This window comes from Capra hircus, chromosome 7 (assembly GCF_001704415.2).
Source record: "Capra hircus breed San Clemente chromosome 7, ASM170441v1, whole genome shotgun sequence".
NCBI classification, from domain to species: Eukaryota; Metazoa; Chordata; class Mammalia; order Artiodactyla; family Bovidae; genus Capra; species Capra hircus.
In genome coordinates this window covers 98,459,762-98,477,478 of record NC_030814.1, presented here as the reverse complement: position 1 = coordinate 98,477,478, position 17,717 = coordinate 98,459,762, and the positions used below count along the sequence as shown (strand labels likewise).

Below are 17,717 nucleotides of genomic sequence, written 5' to 3'. Positions count from 1 at the left end.
GAAAATTCCATGGACAGGTCCATGGGGTTGCAAAGAGTTGGACGTGACTGAGAGACAAACACGTTCATTTGGTGAGGGTGATAGTATTCCAGGTAGCTGGTAAATTCCCAACAACACTGAGAGTGATTTGATCATTGTTTTCTTTGAGGTTAATGGTTATGAGGATGAAATTAATCAGAAGGACCAGAGAAAGAGGCAGTTCACTCACAAAGAGTAACCATCAGGATCTCCCCAGTGGTCAAGTGATTAAGACTCTGCCCTCCCAATGCGGGGGACACAGGTTCGATCTCTAGTCAGGGACCTGAGATCTCACATGCTGCACTGTGCGGCCAAAAACTAAAAAATAAAAAAGAGGAACCATCATTATTTATTGGTGAATCTCAAAAAAAATACCCAGGAAGGTCTGTGAGTTTGTGTTTCTAGTTCTACGCTTCACTCCTTTCTTGATGCTCTCCCATCATCTTATGCTTTCTTTCTGCCTCTCCTTGCAGGTTACAACCATCGGTCCTGGATCCCCACCACCAGCAGTGAGTAATGAGGGCTCAAATGTTTCCATGACCCTGGGACCCTTCCACCCTAAGCCTGCTCCCTGGAAGGAAGGCATGCCCCATTCCCCAAATCCTCAGCCGCACAATTGCCTCAGAACAGCAAAAGTCTCAGGTTAAGCCAAGGAACAGATGCAAGTATCCATCAACCACTGTAGCCTCTGCTAGCTTTATGAAAGGCCCCAACAATTTTATTCTTTCAGCTCCAGTGACCTCCACCTTCTCTCCAGGACCTCCAGCATTTCCAACTTCCATCCCCAGCTCTACAGGTAGGAATCTAACCTTTGGATCTCATGAAATGTCAACTTCCATTCAATGGCTGATGGATTCTTGCATGCTCTGGACCCTGATGCCCACACAGCCTCAGCCCATCCCACTGTCTACGCTGCTCCCTAGTCCAGCCTCATTTCTGTTCCTGCAGGGCCCAAACATCCGTCCATCCTTACTGTTCTTGGAACTTACTGTTCTAGGAACTCAGCTGTGCTTGGTTCTTCCTTCTTCTCCGGATCTCATCTCAGCATGTTCTTGCTCAGACACCACCTCCTAGAAAATAGCTTTTCCCTAACTGATCTCTATTCTATTTCTATGAACAGTTCCTTCTTGGAAATTACTGCTATTCTGTTACCGGGGATTTGGAGAAAAGGGGAACCCTTGTATACTGTGAGGAAATGTAAATTGATATAGCCACTGAGCAAAACAGTTCAGAGGTTTCTCAAAAAACTAAACGTAGTTTAGTTTTTCCTGCAGTTTAACTCTTGGGTATATATAGCCAGAGAAAACAAAAACACTGATTCGAAAAGACACTGCACCCATAATGTTCAGAACAGCACTATCTGTAACTGTCAAGTTATGAAGGCAACCTCAGTGTCCATCAGCCGATGAATGAATAAAGATCTGATAGCACACACACAAACACCATGGAATACTACTCCATCGTAAACAAAAATGAAATTTTGCCATTTGTTAGCAATCTGGATGGACTTGGGCATTATGTTTAGTAAAATAAATCAGACAGAGAAAGACAATTACTGTATGATATCACTTATATGGGAATCTAAAAAAATACAACAAACTAGTCAATATAAAAAAAAAAGAAGCTGACTCACAGGTATAGAGAAGAAAGCAGTGGTTATCATCAGGAGCTGGAGAAGGGCTATACAGAGGTGCGGAGGGGGAGATACAAACTATTGGGTGTAAGATAGATCCAACGATGTATTGTACAGCACAGGAAATGTAGCCAATATTTTGTAATAGCTGTAAATGGAAATAGCTGCCAATTTAAAACTGTGTAAAATTTGTTAAATCATTCAAAAAAATTTTAATGAATATAGACTTGTCCATGAAATATATAAGATGCACTTTTTTTTCCATTTTTATTAGGATATGTTGTGTTAGTTTCAGATGTACAGCAAAGTCCTACATATAGAATTGTATGTAGAGTGGCTATATAGCCACTCTTTTTTCAGGTTCATTTCCCAGATAGACCATGTAATGACCCATATAGGTCACTACAGAGTGTTGAGTTCCCTGTGATACACAGTAGGTCCTTATTAGTGATCTAGTTTATATATAGGGGTATATATATGCCAATTTCAGTCTTCCAGGTTATTCTTCCCTCCCTCCTTCCCTCTCTGGTAACCATAAGTTAAGATTAATAGAATATATAAAATGCACATTTTAAAAAGTTACTGCTATTTTTATTTTCTTGACTTTTTTCAAGTATTTGTGGCCTAAAGCTTGAGCTCAAAAGGTCTTGGTACCTCCTGTTCCTACAAAATAGCCTACAACATGTCAACCTTTTGGACACTCTGGGATAAGAGAGTTGATGTTTCCTTTCAAGTTGATGTCACATTTCTAAGACAAAGGTCCCTTCTCCTCCTCTGGCTGACTGAGGAGTGGGAGGGTATTCCAGTGGGCTACCTCAGTCTGGCTCGCCTACTGTACAGTGATGCCCAGAGAGATGCCACTAGTCCCTCCCCCTCTGCCCTGAAAAGCTCAGACCTAAGACTGACAGGTCTCCTCTCTCTCTTTCTCCCTCCAGTTGCAGACATGGGCCAAGCCCTGATGCCATTCACCCTTAATTTCACCATTACCAACCTGTTCTATACCCCAGACATGGGGCACCGAGGATCCGAGAAGTTCAACTTCACTGAGAAGGTTCTGAATCACCTGGTAAGAGCCCTTCAGTCCCTGCGCTGGCCTGCCTCGTCCACACCCCACCCGGCACCTTGGCTCCCCCACTCATCTCCCTCTCACCTCCCCCTCAGCTTGGTCCTCTGCTCAAGAACACCAGTGTCGGCCCACTCTACTCTAACTGCAGACTGACCCTGCTCAGGTAAGGCAAGGCTCCCCCCACCTCCACACACACACACAACCTGAGGGCTGCACTGTTACAGGCTAGCTCACCTGGAGGGGAAGGCTTGTGGTTTACGATGTGGTGGGGCAGCTTTGTTTAGTCGCTCAGTCGTATCTGACTCTTTGAGACGCCATGGACAGTAACCCCCCAGGCCCCTCTGTCCATGGGAGTCTCCAGGCAAGAATACTGGAATGGGTTGCCATTTCCTCCTCCAGGGGATCTTCCCAACCAAGGGATCGAATCTGCACCTCCTCTGTCTCCTGCATTGGCAGGAGGATTCATTAAGAGAGAGACTGTTACCAACCAGGGTTCTTGTCCTTCTTAATACAAATTGATCAGATGCCAGACAGGAAATTCAGGCAAGGCTTTATTGGAGTTCCCGCTGAAGCAGTGCGGGGGTGAGAGCAAGCAACGGTTCCCTTGTTTGTTTGCTCCCTGAGGGATGGAGCAAACTGGCCCCTTATATGAGGTGAGGATAAGGGTGCTTCCAGGGGGTCAGGCCAGGGGGTGACTTGGGTGGTCTGCCCACCGATTTGGTGGTGCTGTGTGCAAGGTGCATGCATAGTATCCTATTTTTGCTCCCAAACTCCTGTTTTTGTTAAGTGGCAGTTGGGTTGGTTTTTTGTTTTGTTCTCTTTGTATTTTGTTGTCCATAATTTGCCCCAACAGCTGGGGCAGTGGTAAAGAATCTGCCTGCCAGTGTAGGAGATGCAGGAGACATGGGTTCAATCCCTGGGTCGAGAAGATCCCCTGAAGAAGGAAACGGCAACCCGCTCCAGTATTCTTGCCTGGGAAATCCCATGGTCAGAGGTGCCTGGCAGGCGACAGTCCATGGGGTCACCAACAGACCGAGCAACTGAGCGCACGCGCACATACACTCGGTTATTTTTAGCCCGCTATATTTTCTTCATATTTTATTGCTGGAGGAGACATTTGTCCAAGTGCAAGCCCTGCCTCAAAGAGTCTTACATCCCAGGTCTCAGCCTATTTCAAGATGAACAAAGTATGTAACTCACCCACATCTCTGAATGTCCCTATTCTGTTCCTGCCATCCTAGGACTGAAAAGGATGGCGCCGCAACTGGAGTGGATGCCATCTGCACCTACCATCCTGACCCCACACGGCCTGGGCTGGACAGAGAAAAGTTGTACCGGGAGCTGAGTCAGCTGACTCATGGTGTCACCAGGATGGGCAACTACACTCTGGACAGTAACAGCCTCTATGTCAATGGTGAGTGTCCGTGTTGCAGCCAGGGTCTCCTACAGCCATGTCTCTCTATACCAATAGTTCTCATCCTGGGAAGATTCTGCATCCCAGGGGATATTTGACAATGTCCGAAGACATTTTTGAAGTCATCACTGGAGGGGTGCTAGCGACATCTAGTGGACAGAGGCCAGAAGTGCTACTAAACATTTTTTGTTCAGTCGCCAAGTCGTGTCTGACTCTTCGCGACCCCATGGACTGCCGCAGGCCAGGCTTTCCTGTCCGTCACCATCTTCTGGAGTTTGCCCAAGTTCATGTCCATTGAATCGATGATGCCATCCAACCTGTCATCTCTGTCACCCTCTTCTCCTTCTGCCTTTAACCTTTCCCAGCATCAGGGTCTTACTAAACATCCCACAATGCAAAAGGCAGCCTCCCCACCATCAAGAACTCTCTAGACTAGTGGCCTCAGCCTTTTTGATACCTGGGACTGGTTTTGTGGAAGAAAAATTTTCCACAAACCGGAGTGGAGGTGGAGGGGGCATGGTTTGGGAATGATTCAAGCACATTACATTTATTGTGCACTTTATTAATTGTGATATGTAATGAAATATATACCTGAGCTTCCCAGGTAGCTCAGTGGTAAAGAAGCTGCCTGCCAATGCAGGAGATTCGAGTTTGATTTCTGGGTTGGGAAGGTCCCCTGGAGGAGGGAATGGCAATCCACTCCAGTATTCTTGCCTGGAAAATTCCATGGACAGAGGAGCCTGGTGGGCTACAGTCCATGGGGTCGCAAAGAGCAGAACAGGATGGAGCATGCGCGCACCACAGCAACAGCGGCCGCAGTGCCCCGCCAAGACTAATAACTGCAACCGTAGCTAATTCTTACCCAAAGTTTCTTCCACGCCAGGAGTTATGATAAGGACTTTATTTATGTGATCTCATGTTAATTTTACCCCAAACCCTGTGACTTATTCCACTCATTTTTACAGACAGCCATCATGCATTCAGGCAGGAAATCATTTGCCCCAGATAATCCATCCATAATGCAAGGGAGAGTCAGGACTCAAATGGAAGGTTAAGTCTAAATTCCAAGTTCTGGACCACAAGGCAGCACTGTAGGCCATCCAGTGCAAGCCTGTCAGGACAGGAAGAGAGAGGGTTTGATGATCTCTAACCAGCAATCCAACTTGATGCTTGATTAGTTATTTCCCTTCTATGTCAGCTTGGAAATGTCATTTACATATGGTTTGGAATATATATTTTACTGGATTGACAATAGCACATCCTGTGTGGTGTCTATAGAAGGTTTAATTCCAGGATTGGGACTAACTGAACGCATATTAGTAGTATGGAGATTAATGAGTGACAGATGTTTTATGTGATGCTGGACAAGCCATGTGACCTCTCCAGGCTCTAAGGTCCCATCTATAGAATGGACTAAACACGCATACCACACAGGATTGTCCTGACAAGTGAGATGATATAGCAATAATCCAACTAAATCACAGAGCTCCCCTTAGTCCAGCCTTCACTCGCATCTCCCAGAGAGTATCAAAGACACGCATTCCATAATGGAGGGAACATCATTAAAAAAAAATTCTCTTCTCGACTCACAGACTTAGAGAATGAACTTATGGTTGCCAGGGCGGGGTCAGAGGATGGGTGAAAAGGACCACTAGGGAGTTTGGGATGGACATGTCTACACTGCTATATTTAAAAGGGGTAACCAACAGGGACCTACTGCATAGCACAGGGAACTCTGCTCAGTGTTACGTAGCAGCCTAGATGGGAGGGGAGTTTGGGGGAGAATGGATACATGTGTATATATATGGCTGAGTCCCTTCACTGCTTGCCTGAAACTATCATAACATTGTTAATCCAATATACACCAATACAAAATGAAAAGTTAAAAAATAAAACGCACCATCATTGGAAAAAAAAAAGAAATTCTCTTTTCCCCAATTTCTTTCAAGCTCCAATCTTTCTACTATTCATCTGACTTTTGAGTCTATCCTCTTTCTCACTGCTGCTGCTGCTAAGTCGCTTCAGTCGTGTCCGACCCTGTGCGACCCCATAGACGGCAGCCCACCAGGCTCCCCCGTCCCTGGGATTCTCCAGGCAAGAGCACTGGAGTGGGTTGCCATTTCCTTCTCCAATGCATGAAAGTGAAGAGTGAAAGTGAAGTCACTCAGTCGTGTCCGACTCTTAACGACCCCATGGACTGCAGCCCACCAGGCTCCTCAGTCCATGGGATTTTCCAAGAGTACTGGAGTGGGGTGCCATTGCCTTCTCCCTCTTTCTCACTACCCAACGCCAGATGCAAATTTTCTCTATTTTGAACCACATGCATCCCCTTTCTTCCATCTCCTTGTACCTTTATCTCCACATACCACTCTCCCACCTAACACAATTTTGTCAATTCTACATCACACACACTCAAAGAAAAAACCAGAAACTAAGCCAGAAAAGACCATACTATCATAAAAATTTTGTAGCGGCAGAGAAGGTGAAAGAGCAAGGACAAAATTGTGTTTAGAGACTGAGAGAGCATGGGTAAGGCTTGGAACACACACTCATTCATAAATTTGCCCCCATTATCTTTGTAGTGTTTAGCATTATTTCTGATGCATTCCCAATAAATAGAGCCAGATATTATTAATGCATTTTAGTTTGGGCAATAATTTCTACTGTACAGCAAAATGAATCAGCCATACATATTCATACATCCCCTCCTTTTGAGACTTCCTTCCCATTCAGGTCACCAAGGCACCTTGAGTAGAGTTCTTTGTGCTATAAAGTAGGTTCTTATTAGTTATCCATTTTATACATAGGATCAATAGTGTATACAGGTCAATCCCTATCTCCCAATTCCTCCTGTTCTTCCTTTCCCCCTTGGTATCCATACATTGGTTGGATGGCATTACTGACTTAATGGACACGTGTCTGAGCAAACTCTGGGAGATAGCAAAGGACAGGAAAGCCTAATGTGCTGCAATCCATGCGGCTGCAAAGAGTCAGACACAACTTAGTGACTGAACATCATCTATACATTTGTTTTCTGTATCTGTATACAGTAGAAGCTAACACAGCATTGTAAAGCAACTATATTCCAATAAAAAATTAATTTAAAACACTTTAGCAATAACAATAGTGAGGATGTTCCTTGTTATTTTCAAAGGACAAGGCACAGAAGGTCACAGAATAAGATGTAACCATTACTGTTCATGTGTATCTCAGGGAATCTGTTAATTTCATTTCTAGGTCTGCCATCCAACTCCTTAACATCATAACAGTCTTCTGTACTCTCTTCTCCATTTCTGCAGGTTATAACCATCAGTACTGGATGCCCACCACCAGCAGTGAGTATTTCAATCTGTGCCTCTTCAGTGCCCACTGGACCCTTATTCCCCAGAGCACATCTTTCAAAAGAGAAATTCCCAATGCCTCTTCCCTAAATGCCCAGCCGTAGCCCCAGAGCAGCTCATAACCTACCCAAGTTCTTGTTCTGAGTCAAGATAGAAACACAGGGACTTCCTTCTTGGTCCAGTGGTTAAGACTTCGCCTTCCAGTGTCAGGGGTGTGGGTTTGATCCCTGGTCGGGGAGCCTGCATGCTTGCTCAGTTGTGTCCAACTCTTTGTGACCCCATGGACTATAGCCCACTAGGCTCCTCTGTCCATGGGATTCTCCAGGCGAGGATGCTAGAGTGGGTTGCCATGCCCTTCTCCAGGGGATCTTCCCAACCCAAGGACTGAACCTGCATCTCCTGTGTTTCCAGCACTGGCAAGTGGATTCTTTATCACTGTAAAAGATCCCATATGCCTCATGACCAAAATACTAAAGCAGAAGCAATATTGTAACAAATTCAATAAAGACTTAAAAAATGGTCCACATCAAAAAAAAATTTTTTTAAGATAGAAATCCAAATTCCAATGAAAAGTTTCTGCTTCTACAATCTGTTCCAGATGGAACTAAATCATTTTCCCCATTTTTTTCCCCTCAGCTCCAGTGACTTCTACATTCTCTCTGGAATCTTCCACATCTCTGTCCCCCATCCTCAGCTCTACAGGTAGGACCTGCTCTCTGGGACCTAGGAAACTTCAACTCTGCACTGTCTGGTCCCTATTGGCCACCCAGCCTCATCCTGTCCCACATTTTCTCTCACACTTTCTAAGCTTTGGCCACATCAGAGGCTTGTCTGTTCTTCTACTGTCCTAACCTCTGTCTTGGCTTTTTAGCAGCCCTTTCTGGAGATGAGGTATGCCTAGCAACTTATTTAACTTTCATGTTTCAGCTTGATCATCACCTTCACCGAAAGACCTTCCAAAGTCACTTAAATGATACAGCATTTCTCCTGAATCCATACCTGGCTCATGGGTTTTTCTCTATCGTATCACCTTGAGTATTTCTTTCATGAAATTTACTCCAGTTTGCTTTATTCAGTCTTTGCGTATTTGTCACCCTGGAGCTTAACACCTAATCAGCACTCACTGTATATTTATTGATTAGATGAGTGTAGCAATCTCTGTATAGGTTTGAATTTGTGGATTGTATTTGAACATGCAGAAAATCATTTAGGATCTTAGTCTTGAGTTGATTCTTGCTCCATACTCTCGTCTAAGGGCTCCTGAATCTCCAGGTACGTGGTACAGGGACTTGGTTTATACCATAAAACCTGTCTTACCCCAGCCCTTAAGTTTTGGGGGTTTTTTTTGACTGCCCTGGATCTTCGTTGTTGCATGTGGGCTTTCTTGCAGTACAGTGCAATGGCTTCTCATTGCAGTGGCTTCTCTTGTAGCAGAGTGAAAGCTCTAGGGGCATAGGCTCAGCAGTTGTGGCTTACAGGCTTAGTTGCTCCAAGGCATGTAAGGAATCTTCACAGACCAGGGATCGAATCTGTGTCCCCTATACTGACAGGTGGATTCTTAAACCAAGAAAGTCCCAAGATTTTTTTTTTTTTTTTGAGTCTTCGGGTCTTCATCATGTCCAGAGTGAGCATTGTTGTTCAGTCGCTAAGTGTTATCTGACTCTTTGCAACCCCATGGACTGCAGCACACCAGGCTTCCCTGTCCTTTACCATCTTCCAGAGTTTACTCAAACTCATGTCCATTGAGTCAGTAATGCCGTCCAACCATCTCATCCTCTGTCGTCCCCTTCTCCTCCTGCCTTCAATCTTTCCCAGCATCAGGGTCTTTTCCAATGAGTCAGCATTTCTCATCATGTGGCCAAAGTATTGGAGCTTCAGTTTCAGTATCAGTCCTTCCAATGAATATTCAGGACTGATTTCCTTTAGGATTGACTGTTTTGAGTCTCTGCAAGCATCTCATTGCTGTCCAAGGGACTCTCAAGAGTCTTATCTAGCATCACAGTTTGAAAGCATCAATTCTTCGGCACTTAGCTTTCTTTATGGTCCAGCTCTCACATCTATACATGACAAAACCATAGCTTTGACTATGTGGGTCATGGTGGAGGGTAAGCATCCTTGAGCCTTAATCCCACCATGTGAATCCAGAGTGAGGAAATACAAACTAGTGGCTCATAATTTGAATTCTGCCTTCAGGAATTCTGTGTTTTGCAAGGCAAGACACTGCAAGCTTTTTACACATTATAGGCAGGATGCATAGTGTCCGCTTCCTCACTGCTCCACCCTGATCAACTTAACTGTTTATATAACATGTCTGAAGTGTGACATGTGCTATAAATCAAGTCACTCCATGACTGAAGCTGTCATTTGTCTCGAGATGTATCCACAATTTGTTCTTCATCTTTGGTGTTCAACAGTTTGATCATATGCATCTGAGCATGGTTTTCTTTGAGTTTCTCCTCTTTGGGATTTTGTAAAATTTCCTGAATCTGAAAATGTATGTTTTAAAGAAGTTTGGGAAAGCTTCAGTCACCATGGCTTCAACTTTTTCACTTTGCTGTACAGCAGAAATTCACACAACATTATAAATAACTGTACTTCAGCTTGAAACTATTGATTAAAAAACAAAATGCACTCTTCAACGATGGTTATTGACAAAGAAGGAGGGGTCACTTTCATGGGGGGAGTAGTCTTGACCACTCAGTAGCCGCACATTCTCTCCTGATGAAGTCAGAGTCTATGGGAGGTCTCTGCCGCTGGGGGTGGTCGAGTGACTTTGCTTCTCTTCTTCCCACAGAAATATCTAATAGCTGTTTATCTTTAGACACATCAGGCTGAAAAGAGTTGAGGTTCTTTTTCCAGCTAAAATTATCCTTCTGGTATGGAGGCCACTCATCTTCTCTAAGTCCGGCTGGATGCAAGGGTGACAGGGGTTGGCTGTCTTAAGCCTGGCTCACTGGATGCTGAGGCTAAGCTGACAATTCACCGTTCACAGCCATCCCAGACAGGGCTCATAATGAAGCTCTCTCTCCCCTCCCACTGCAGGCATGAGCCCTTCTCTGGTGCCTTTCACCCTCAACTTCACCATCACCAACCTGAACTACACAGAGGACATGAGTCCCCCAGGATCTGAGCTATTCAGCACCATGGAAAGAATCCTGAATCGCCTGGTGAGAACCCCTCCAGTGCCTACCCGCGTCCTGCCCAGACCCTTGCGCATCATATGCTCACTTCCCTTTCTTTCATCCCCAGCTCAAACCCTTGTTCCAGAATAGCAGTATTGGGCTCCTGTATTCTAGCTGCCGACTGACCTTGCTCAGGTGAGAATGCCAGAGTAGACACCCGGATAATGCAGGGAAGAGGGTGGGGTGATGACCAAGACCTAGACTCTCACATCTTATACCCACTATCCCAGGATCAGCTGACCACCAGCTCTCACCCTGCCTCACACTATGTTTCTGACCAGAAAGTGCAAAATCCTCTTAGATTCTCCTTCCCAGGAGAGAAGGTAGAACTTTTCAGAAAGACCTTTCTTCTGGAGCTCATCAAGGAAACAAATAATCACATCAGCTTCACCACTAGAGAGCAGTAGTTTTCAACCAAGAGTGATTTCACTCCCAGGGGATATCTGGCAATATCTGGAGACATTTTAAAAATCATTTTACTTATTTATTTTTTGGCTGTGCCAGGTCTTCGTTCTTTTGTGCAGGCTTTTCTCTAGTTGCATTGAGTGGGGCCAACTCTCTAATGGTTGTGCAAAGGCTTCTCATTGCAGTGGCTTCTCTTGTTGTGGAGCACTGGCTCTGTGTGCACGGGTTTCAGTAGTTGCAACTCAGGCTCAGTAGTTATGGCTCTTGGGCTCTAGAGCACGGGCTCAGCAGTTGTAGACCATGGGTTTAGGTGGCCTGCAATAGGTGAAATCTTTCCAAAACAGGGGTCAAACCCATGTCCCCTGCATTGGCAGGCAGATTCCTATCCACTGCACCACCAGAGAAGTCCAAGACATTTTTTTGGTTGTCACAGTTCAAGAGTGGAGGTTGCTACTGGGGGTATCTAGTGAATGAGGCCAGGGATGCTGCTAAATATCCTACAATGCAAAGGACAGTCTCCCAAGGCAAAGAATTACCTGACCTGAAATGTTCCTGGTGCCAAGGTTAAGAAAGCTTCCTGTAGAGGGTGCGTCATTATATCTATGCATGCAATAAATTATTCACAATCTTTTTAAATAATTGTATTTATTTATTTTTGGCTATGCTGGATCTTTGTTGCTGTGTATGGGCTTTCTCTGGCTGTGGCAAGTGGGAGCTACTCTCTAGAGCACAGCCTCAGTAGTTGTGGTGCACGGACTTAGTTGCTTCACGGCATGTGGAATCTTACTGTATCAGGGATCAAACAAACCTTGTCTCCTGCATTAGCAGGTGGATTCCTTACCCCTGAGCCACCAGGGAAGCCTTACAATATTTTATATATTCAAGCACTGAGAGTAAATTCAGCATGTGGAAAACTCCATGTGTATACTCAGGGTACCCTACTCCCTTGTGTGACATCTGCTGGTCACTGACCTTTTGTCAGAGAATGAAATGCCCCCAGCTCTGAAGATAGTCACCTTTGCCCTCCAGACATGATTCTAGGTCTTCCCATTTCCACTGATTCCACTGATCCACTGAGATATTTTTGGCTCTGCGATACAATCCCCCATCCCACCTCCACCCAGACTGGCAGCTTGACCTCACTGTTTCTTTCAAAAAACTCTTGTCTCTCTCATCACAGGGTCCATTCACCAAGAACGCTGGCCCTATTAATATGTAGTAAACTTAGCTGCCTTTTATTGAGCTGAGTGCTAAGTACTATGAGGTCTATACTATTACCTCATTTAATGAATGAAAAAAATTTAGCCACAGAGAGTTTGAGAGACTTAGCCAGAGTCACTCAGCAGTTGAGTGGCAAGGCTGGGATTTAAGGAATTTGGCATTGCCTTTTGTAACCTTGTTGAACCCTCAGATTCCTTCCTTCCAACCCTTCTGTCCTGCTTTTGTTGTTACGGTGTGTGATGCCTTGTTCTGAGTGCCAGCTTAGCACAAATATCAGCCTTTCTAGATGCTACATCCACTGTGTTCAGGGACCTTGGCTGGCATAGTCATTTCCAATTCTCCCTCAACACCACAACCATTCTGGTTTTCCCTTCTTAATTCCTTCCCTCAGTGAGGCTTTCCAGAGCCCTTTTCTGGAATTCCCACCTCCCTATGCCTGTGTCCTACCCTACCCAGGCCTGAAAAACACAGAAGAGCCACTGGAGTTGATGCTGTCTGTACTCACCGACCTAACCCCATGGGCCTTAAACTAGACCGAGAGAGGCTGTACCGGGAACTGAGCCATGAGACTCACGGTGTCACCCAGCTGGGATCCTTCACTTTGGACAAGCACAGCCTCTATGTCAATGGTGAGCATCTTATTATTATTATTTTTTTTTTTGGAAGGGGGAAGACAAACCAATGTAATATTCCATCTAAATAATGTTAACGTATTTTAAAGGTTTTTTGTTTTAATGCATATCAGCTATTTCCAAAAGTGTTAGCTTTCCTAGGTTGTTATTGTTATTTTAGTTGCTAAGTTGGGCCAGACTCTTTGCAACCCCATGGACTATATGTAGCCTGCCAGGCTCCTCTGTCCATAGGATTTCCCAGGCAAGAATATTGGAGTGGGTTTCCATTTCCTCCTCCAGGAATCTTCCCAACGCAGGGATCAAACCCTCATCTCCTGCATTGGCAGGATTCTTTACCACTGAGCCACCTGGGAAGCCCTTCTTAGGTTTTTATGAATAGTTCTAAGTGGGCTTCCCTGGTAGCTTAGCTGGTAAAGAATCTTCCTGCAATGCAGGAGACCCTGGTTCAATTCCTAGGTCGGGAAGATCAACTGGAGAAGACCCACTCCAGTATTCTTGGGCTTCCCTGGTGGTTCAGCTGGTAAAGAATCTGCCTGCAATGTGGGAGACCTGGGTTGGGAAGCTCCCCTGGAGAAGGGAAAGGCTACCCCTTCCAGTATTCCGGCCTGGAGAATTCCATTGACTGTATAGTCCATGAGGTTGAAAAGAGTTGGACATGACTGAGTAGTTCTAAGGTAAAGGATGGTGTGAATGAAGGAATGGAACTCCACAGATTTGGGATAAAATCAGTCTTGTGACTTAGGATAATTTATTTAATCCCTCTAAGCCTCAGTTTCTTTGTCAGTAAAGTTGAGATAAAAGTTTCATATAGAGGGATTAAATTTTGCACACAGAAAATTTCCAATGAAACACTTATGCAAAAAAAGGGGGGAGGATGGATAAATTAGAAGTCTGGAGTTAACACACACACACACTACTATATAAAAAATAGAAAGTCAACAAGGACCCACTGTACAGCCCAGTGAACTCCACTGACTCTATAATGACCCACATGGGAAAAGAGTCTAAAAAAGAGTGGATATGTGTGTGTGTGTGTGTGTGTGTGTGTGTGTGTGTGTGTGTGTAACTGAATCACCCCCACTGCACACCCAAAACCAACATAACTTTGCAAATCAACTACACTCATATGGGTTTCCCTGGTGGCTCAGCTGGTAAAGATCTACCTGCAGTGTGGGAGACCTGGGTTCGATTCCTGGGTTGGGAAGATCCCCTGGAGAAGGAAAAGGCTATCCACTCCAGTATTCTGGCCTGGAGAATTCCATGGACTGTATAGTCCATGGGGTCACAAAGAGTCGGACATGACTGAGCGAGCGACTTCACATTTTCACACCAATATAAAACAAAAATTTTAAAATGCCTTATACATACACATAGATCACTTATGGATTGCCTTTGCCTTCTAACTGTATGCCATGAGTCCTGCCATTTAATGATCGAAACTCAAGAAAGAATCATTTTCTCCATCTTAGACATAGTAAAGGACAGACATTCATCAAATGCTTTCACTGTCAGAGATGGGCAAAATCTGAGTGTCCTTTTTGTAACCACATGTTGAAGCTGATACTCTCCCCTCCCAGAAGGGATAGGATTCTCCAGTTTTCCACAGGACCCATCCTGTGTATCATTTCCCACTTGAGCAATCTCTCTTGATGACTCAAGAAAGCCCATGGGCTATTCCTGCATTCCAGGACTTTCATTTATAAACTTGTCGAGGCATAGAGCCTTTCTCCAGAAGATGAAAGAGACTTAGAACTTCCATTCCCAATGCAAGGGTCCCAAGTTTGATCCCTGGTCAGGAAACTTCCCTGGTGGCTCAGATGCTAAAGAAACTGCCTGCAGTGCAGGAGACCCAGCTTCCATCTCTGGATTAGGAAGATCCCTGGAGAAGGAAATGGCAACCCACTCCAGTATTCTTGCCTGGAGAATCCCATGGACAGTGGAGCCTGGCTGGCTACAGTCCATGGGAATTGCAAAGAGTTGGGCACAACAGAGCAACTAACTCTGCTCCTAAGAGGGAACTTCATCCCACATGCTACAACTAAGACCTGCTGCAACCAAATAAACAAATTTAAAAAAAAGAAGACAAAAGATACTATCAATCTGCCTGTAGCCAATGGGGACCCAAGAGTCTGGCCATTCATCTGCCCCCTGGCAATATCTCAAAATCTCCTCTAGAAGAGCACGAATTTAGAGCCCGTGTTCTAGAAATATCAGTGTATTTATCTTCCCAAGTAAATTGCAAGGGCTCCCCTTGTGGCTAAGTGGTAAAGAATCCACCTGCCAAGGCAGGAGATGCAGGTTTCATCTCTATCCAGAAGATCCCTTGGAGCAGGAAATGGCAACTCACTCTCATATTCTAGCCTGGAAAATCCCACGGACAGAGGAGCTTGGCGGACTACAGCCCATGGGGTTGCAAAGAGCTGGACGTGACTTAGTGACTAAAACACACAGTAAATTGTGAACCCATGAAGACATATATTGGATCTTTGATTTCTCAGCCTGGTGGTCTATAGTCCATGGGGTCACAAGCCTTTTAAGAACAAGATGCAGTTGTTCCTCCATCATAACTCTTGCTTTGCAACTTGAAGTCTCAGTTGAGGGTGGGGGTTGTTGGTCCTTGAGCTCTATCTTGGCCATCTCTTTCCTGCTTGCATCCCAATCCTGTCTCCGTTTCTCATTGCAGGATACACCCAATGGGCATCAGCCTCCACCCCCAGTGGTGAGTACTCAAGACCTTGATAACTGTGTGCTCCAGGCCCCTGGTGGACAGACACTGATCCCCTCCTTCCAGAACCTCAGGGAGCAGAAATATGGGAGGACCTGGGTGTCTCATCCAATGCCCGCTACGTACAGTGGCTCCAATTGGATCAGAAGGATGCATGTGGTGGCATCCATGCCCCACTTAGAATCCCTATTCTCACTCCAGACCATTTCTCCTCAGCTGCTGGGACCTCCTCACCCTTCCCAGGGACCTCCATGGTGCCAACCCAGTTCCCTAGCTCCACAGGTAGGTGACTTCTTTCTCCAGATCTTTCTGTTGCTGTGTGTGCTTAGTCACTCAGTCGTGTCTGCCTCTTTGTGACCCCATGGACTGTAGCCCGCCAGGCTCCTCTGTCCATGGGATTCTCCAGGCAAGAAGACTGGAGTGGGTGACCATGCCTTCCTCCAGGGATTTTCCCACCCCAGGGATCAAACCCAGGTCTCTCGCATTGCAGGTGAATTCTTTACGCTCTGAGCCACCAGGGAAGCCCCCAGATCCTTCTAGGAAGCCTCAAAGCTAGGACCCATGGGTTTCAGAGACAAGCTGCCATGAAACAATGAGAACTACCATGGGATGCCCCTGCACTGCTCTAAATTCCTCAAGGGCATGGAATATGAATTCTTCATCCATCCAGTTCTGTTGACCATGGGTAATTTACGTATCCTCTCAGTGCCTCAGTTTCCTCACCTGCCAAGTAAGAATAATAATACTTGGTGGTCTTTGTGAAAGTGAAATGAAAATGTGAGTATATCAACTATATGCCAATTAAAAAATTAATTTAAGAAGAAAGAAAATGTGCATAAAACACCTACCACAGGGAGTACCAAGGATTTTAGTGTGACAAATATTTATTGGATATGTGTTCTGTGCTAAGCAGAGGAAATGAGATTTTAGTCCCTCGCCCCCTCTACTAAGGGCTTCCCTTGTGATGGACGGTAAAGAATCTGCCTGCAATTCAGGAAACCTGGGTTTGATCCCGGGGTCAGGAGGCTCCCCTGGAGAAGGAAATGGCTACCCACTCTAGTATTCTTGCCTGGAGGATCCCAAGGACAGAGGAGCCTGGCGGACTACAGTCCATGGGGTCCCAAACAGTCAGACACGACAAACAACAATCTTTCCCACTCGAACCCTTGGCAACTACTAATCTGTTTTCCATCTCTATAATTTTGTTATTTCGAGAATGTTATATAAGTACATGTAAGCTTTGAGGATTGGCTCCTTTCATTCAGCATAATATCCTTGAAATGTGCTGACTCTTTTAACAGTCACTTAACCTTCATAATTTCTCTACAATGCATAATCTTCCCCATTTTACAGATAAAGAAATGGAGATAGGCAGACAAGTTAAGTAACGTGCCCCTGGTCACATGACTGGCGAGAGGCTGAGAGAATTTACTATAGAACCGATATAATTTACTGTTTAAATTTTTTTTAATTTATCATTTTTAAGTGTTTATTCACAATATTGTACAGTCATTACCACCATCCATTTCCAGAAAATTTGCAGCATCCCAAACAGAAACTCCAAACCCATTAAACATTAAATCCCCTTAACCCCCATGCCCAGCCCTGGTATCCTCTATTCTCTCTTCTGCCTCTGTGAATTTACCTAATCTAGGTAACTTTATGTGAGGGGAATCATACAGTATTTGTCTTTTCATGTTTGATTTATTTCACTTAGCATAATGTTTTTAAGATTCATCCATGTTGTAGAAGTATTAGAAGTTCATTCCTTTTATCAGTTCAGTTCAGTTCAGTTCAGTTGCTCAGTCGTGTCCGACTCTTTGCAACTCCATAGACTGCAGCACGCCAGGCCCCCCTGTCCATCACCAACTCCCAGAGCTTGTTCAAACTCATGTCCATCAAGTCGGTGATGCCATCCAACCATCTCATCTTTTGTCATCCCCTTCTCCTCCCACCTTCAATCTTTCCCAGCATCAGGGTCTTTTCCAATGAGTCAGTTCTTTGTATCCAATGGCCAAAGTATTGGAGCTTCAGCTTCAGTATCAGTCCTTCCAATGAATATTCAGGACTGATTTCCTTT

The 17,717-nt window shown here is 45.0% G+C and overlaps 1 protein-coding gene across 2 annotated transcripts in view; it reads left to right on the top strand.

Annotated features, from left to right (window-relative positions):
- LOC102173176 (mucin-16) overlaps positions 1-17,717 on the top strand; it is an 87,706-nt gene that overhangs the window by 25,133 nt on the left and 44,856 nt on the right. For both annotated transcript variants that reach the window (XM_018051284.1, XM_018051283.1), the window contains exons 7-18: positions 492-527; positions 749-814; positions 2,587-2,717; positions 2,813-2,880; positions 3,959-4,131; positions 7,431-7,466; positions 8,109-8,174; positions 10,515-10,639; positions 10,722-10,789; positions 12,737-12,909; positions 15,596-15,631; positions 15,854-15,919. In XM_018051284.1, the coding sequence (XP_017906773.1) occupies positions 492-527; positions 749-814; positions 2,587-2,717; positions 2,813-2,880; positions 3,959-4,131; positions 7,431-7,466; positions 8,109-8,174; positions 10,515-10,639; positions 10,722-10,789; positions 12,737-12,909; positions 15,596-15,631; positions 15,854-15,919 (1,044 nt within the window). The remainder of the gene's footprint in view (positions 1-491; positions 528-748; positions 815-2,586; positions 2,718-2,812; positions 2,881-3,958; positions 4,132-7,430; positions 7,467-8,108; positions 8,175-10,514; positions 10,640-10,721; positions 10,790-12,736; positions 12,910-15,595; positions 15,632-15,853; positions 15,920-17,717) is intronic.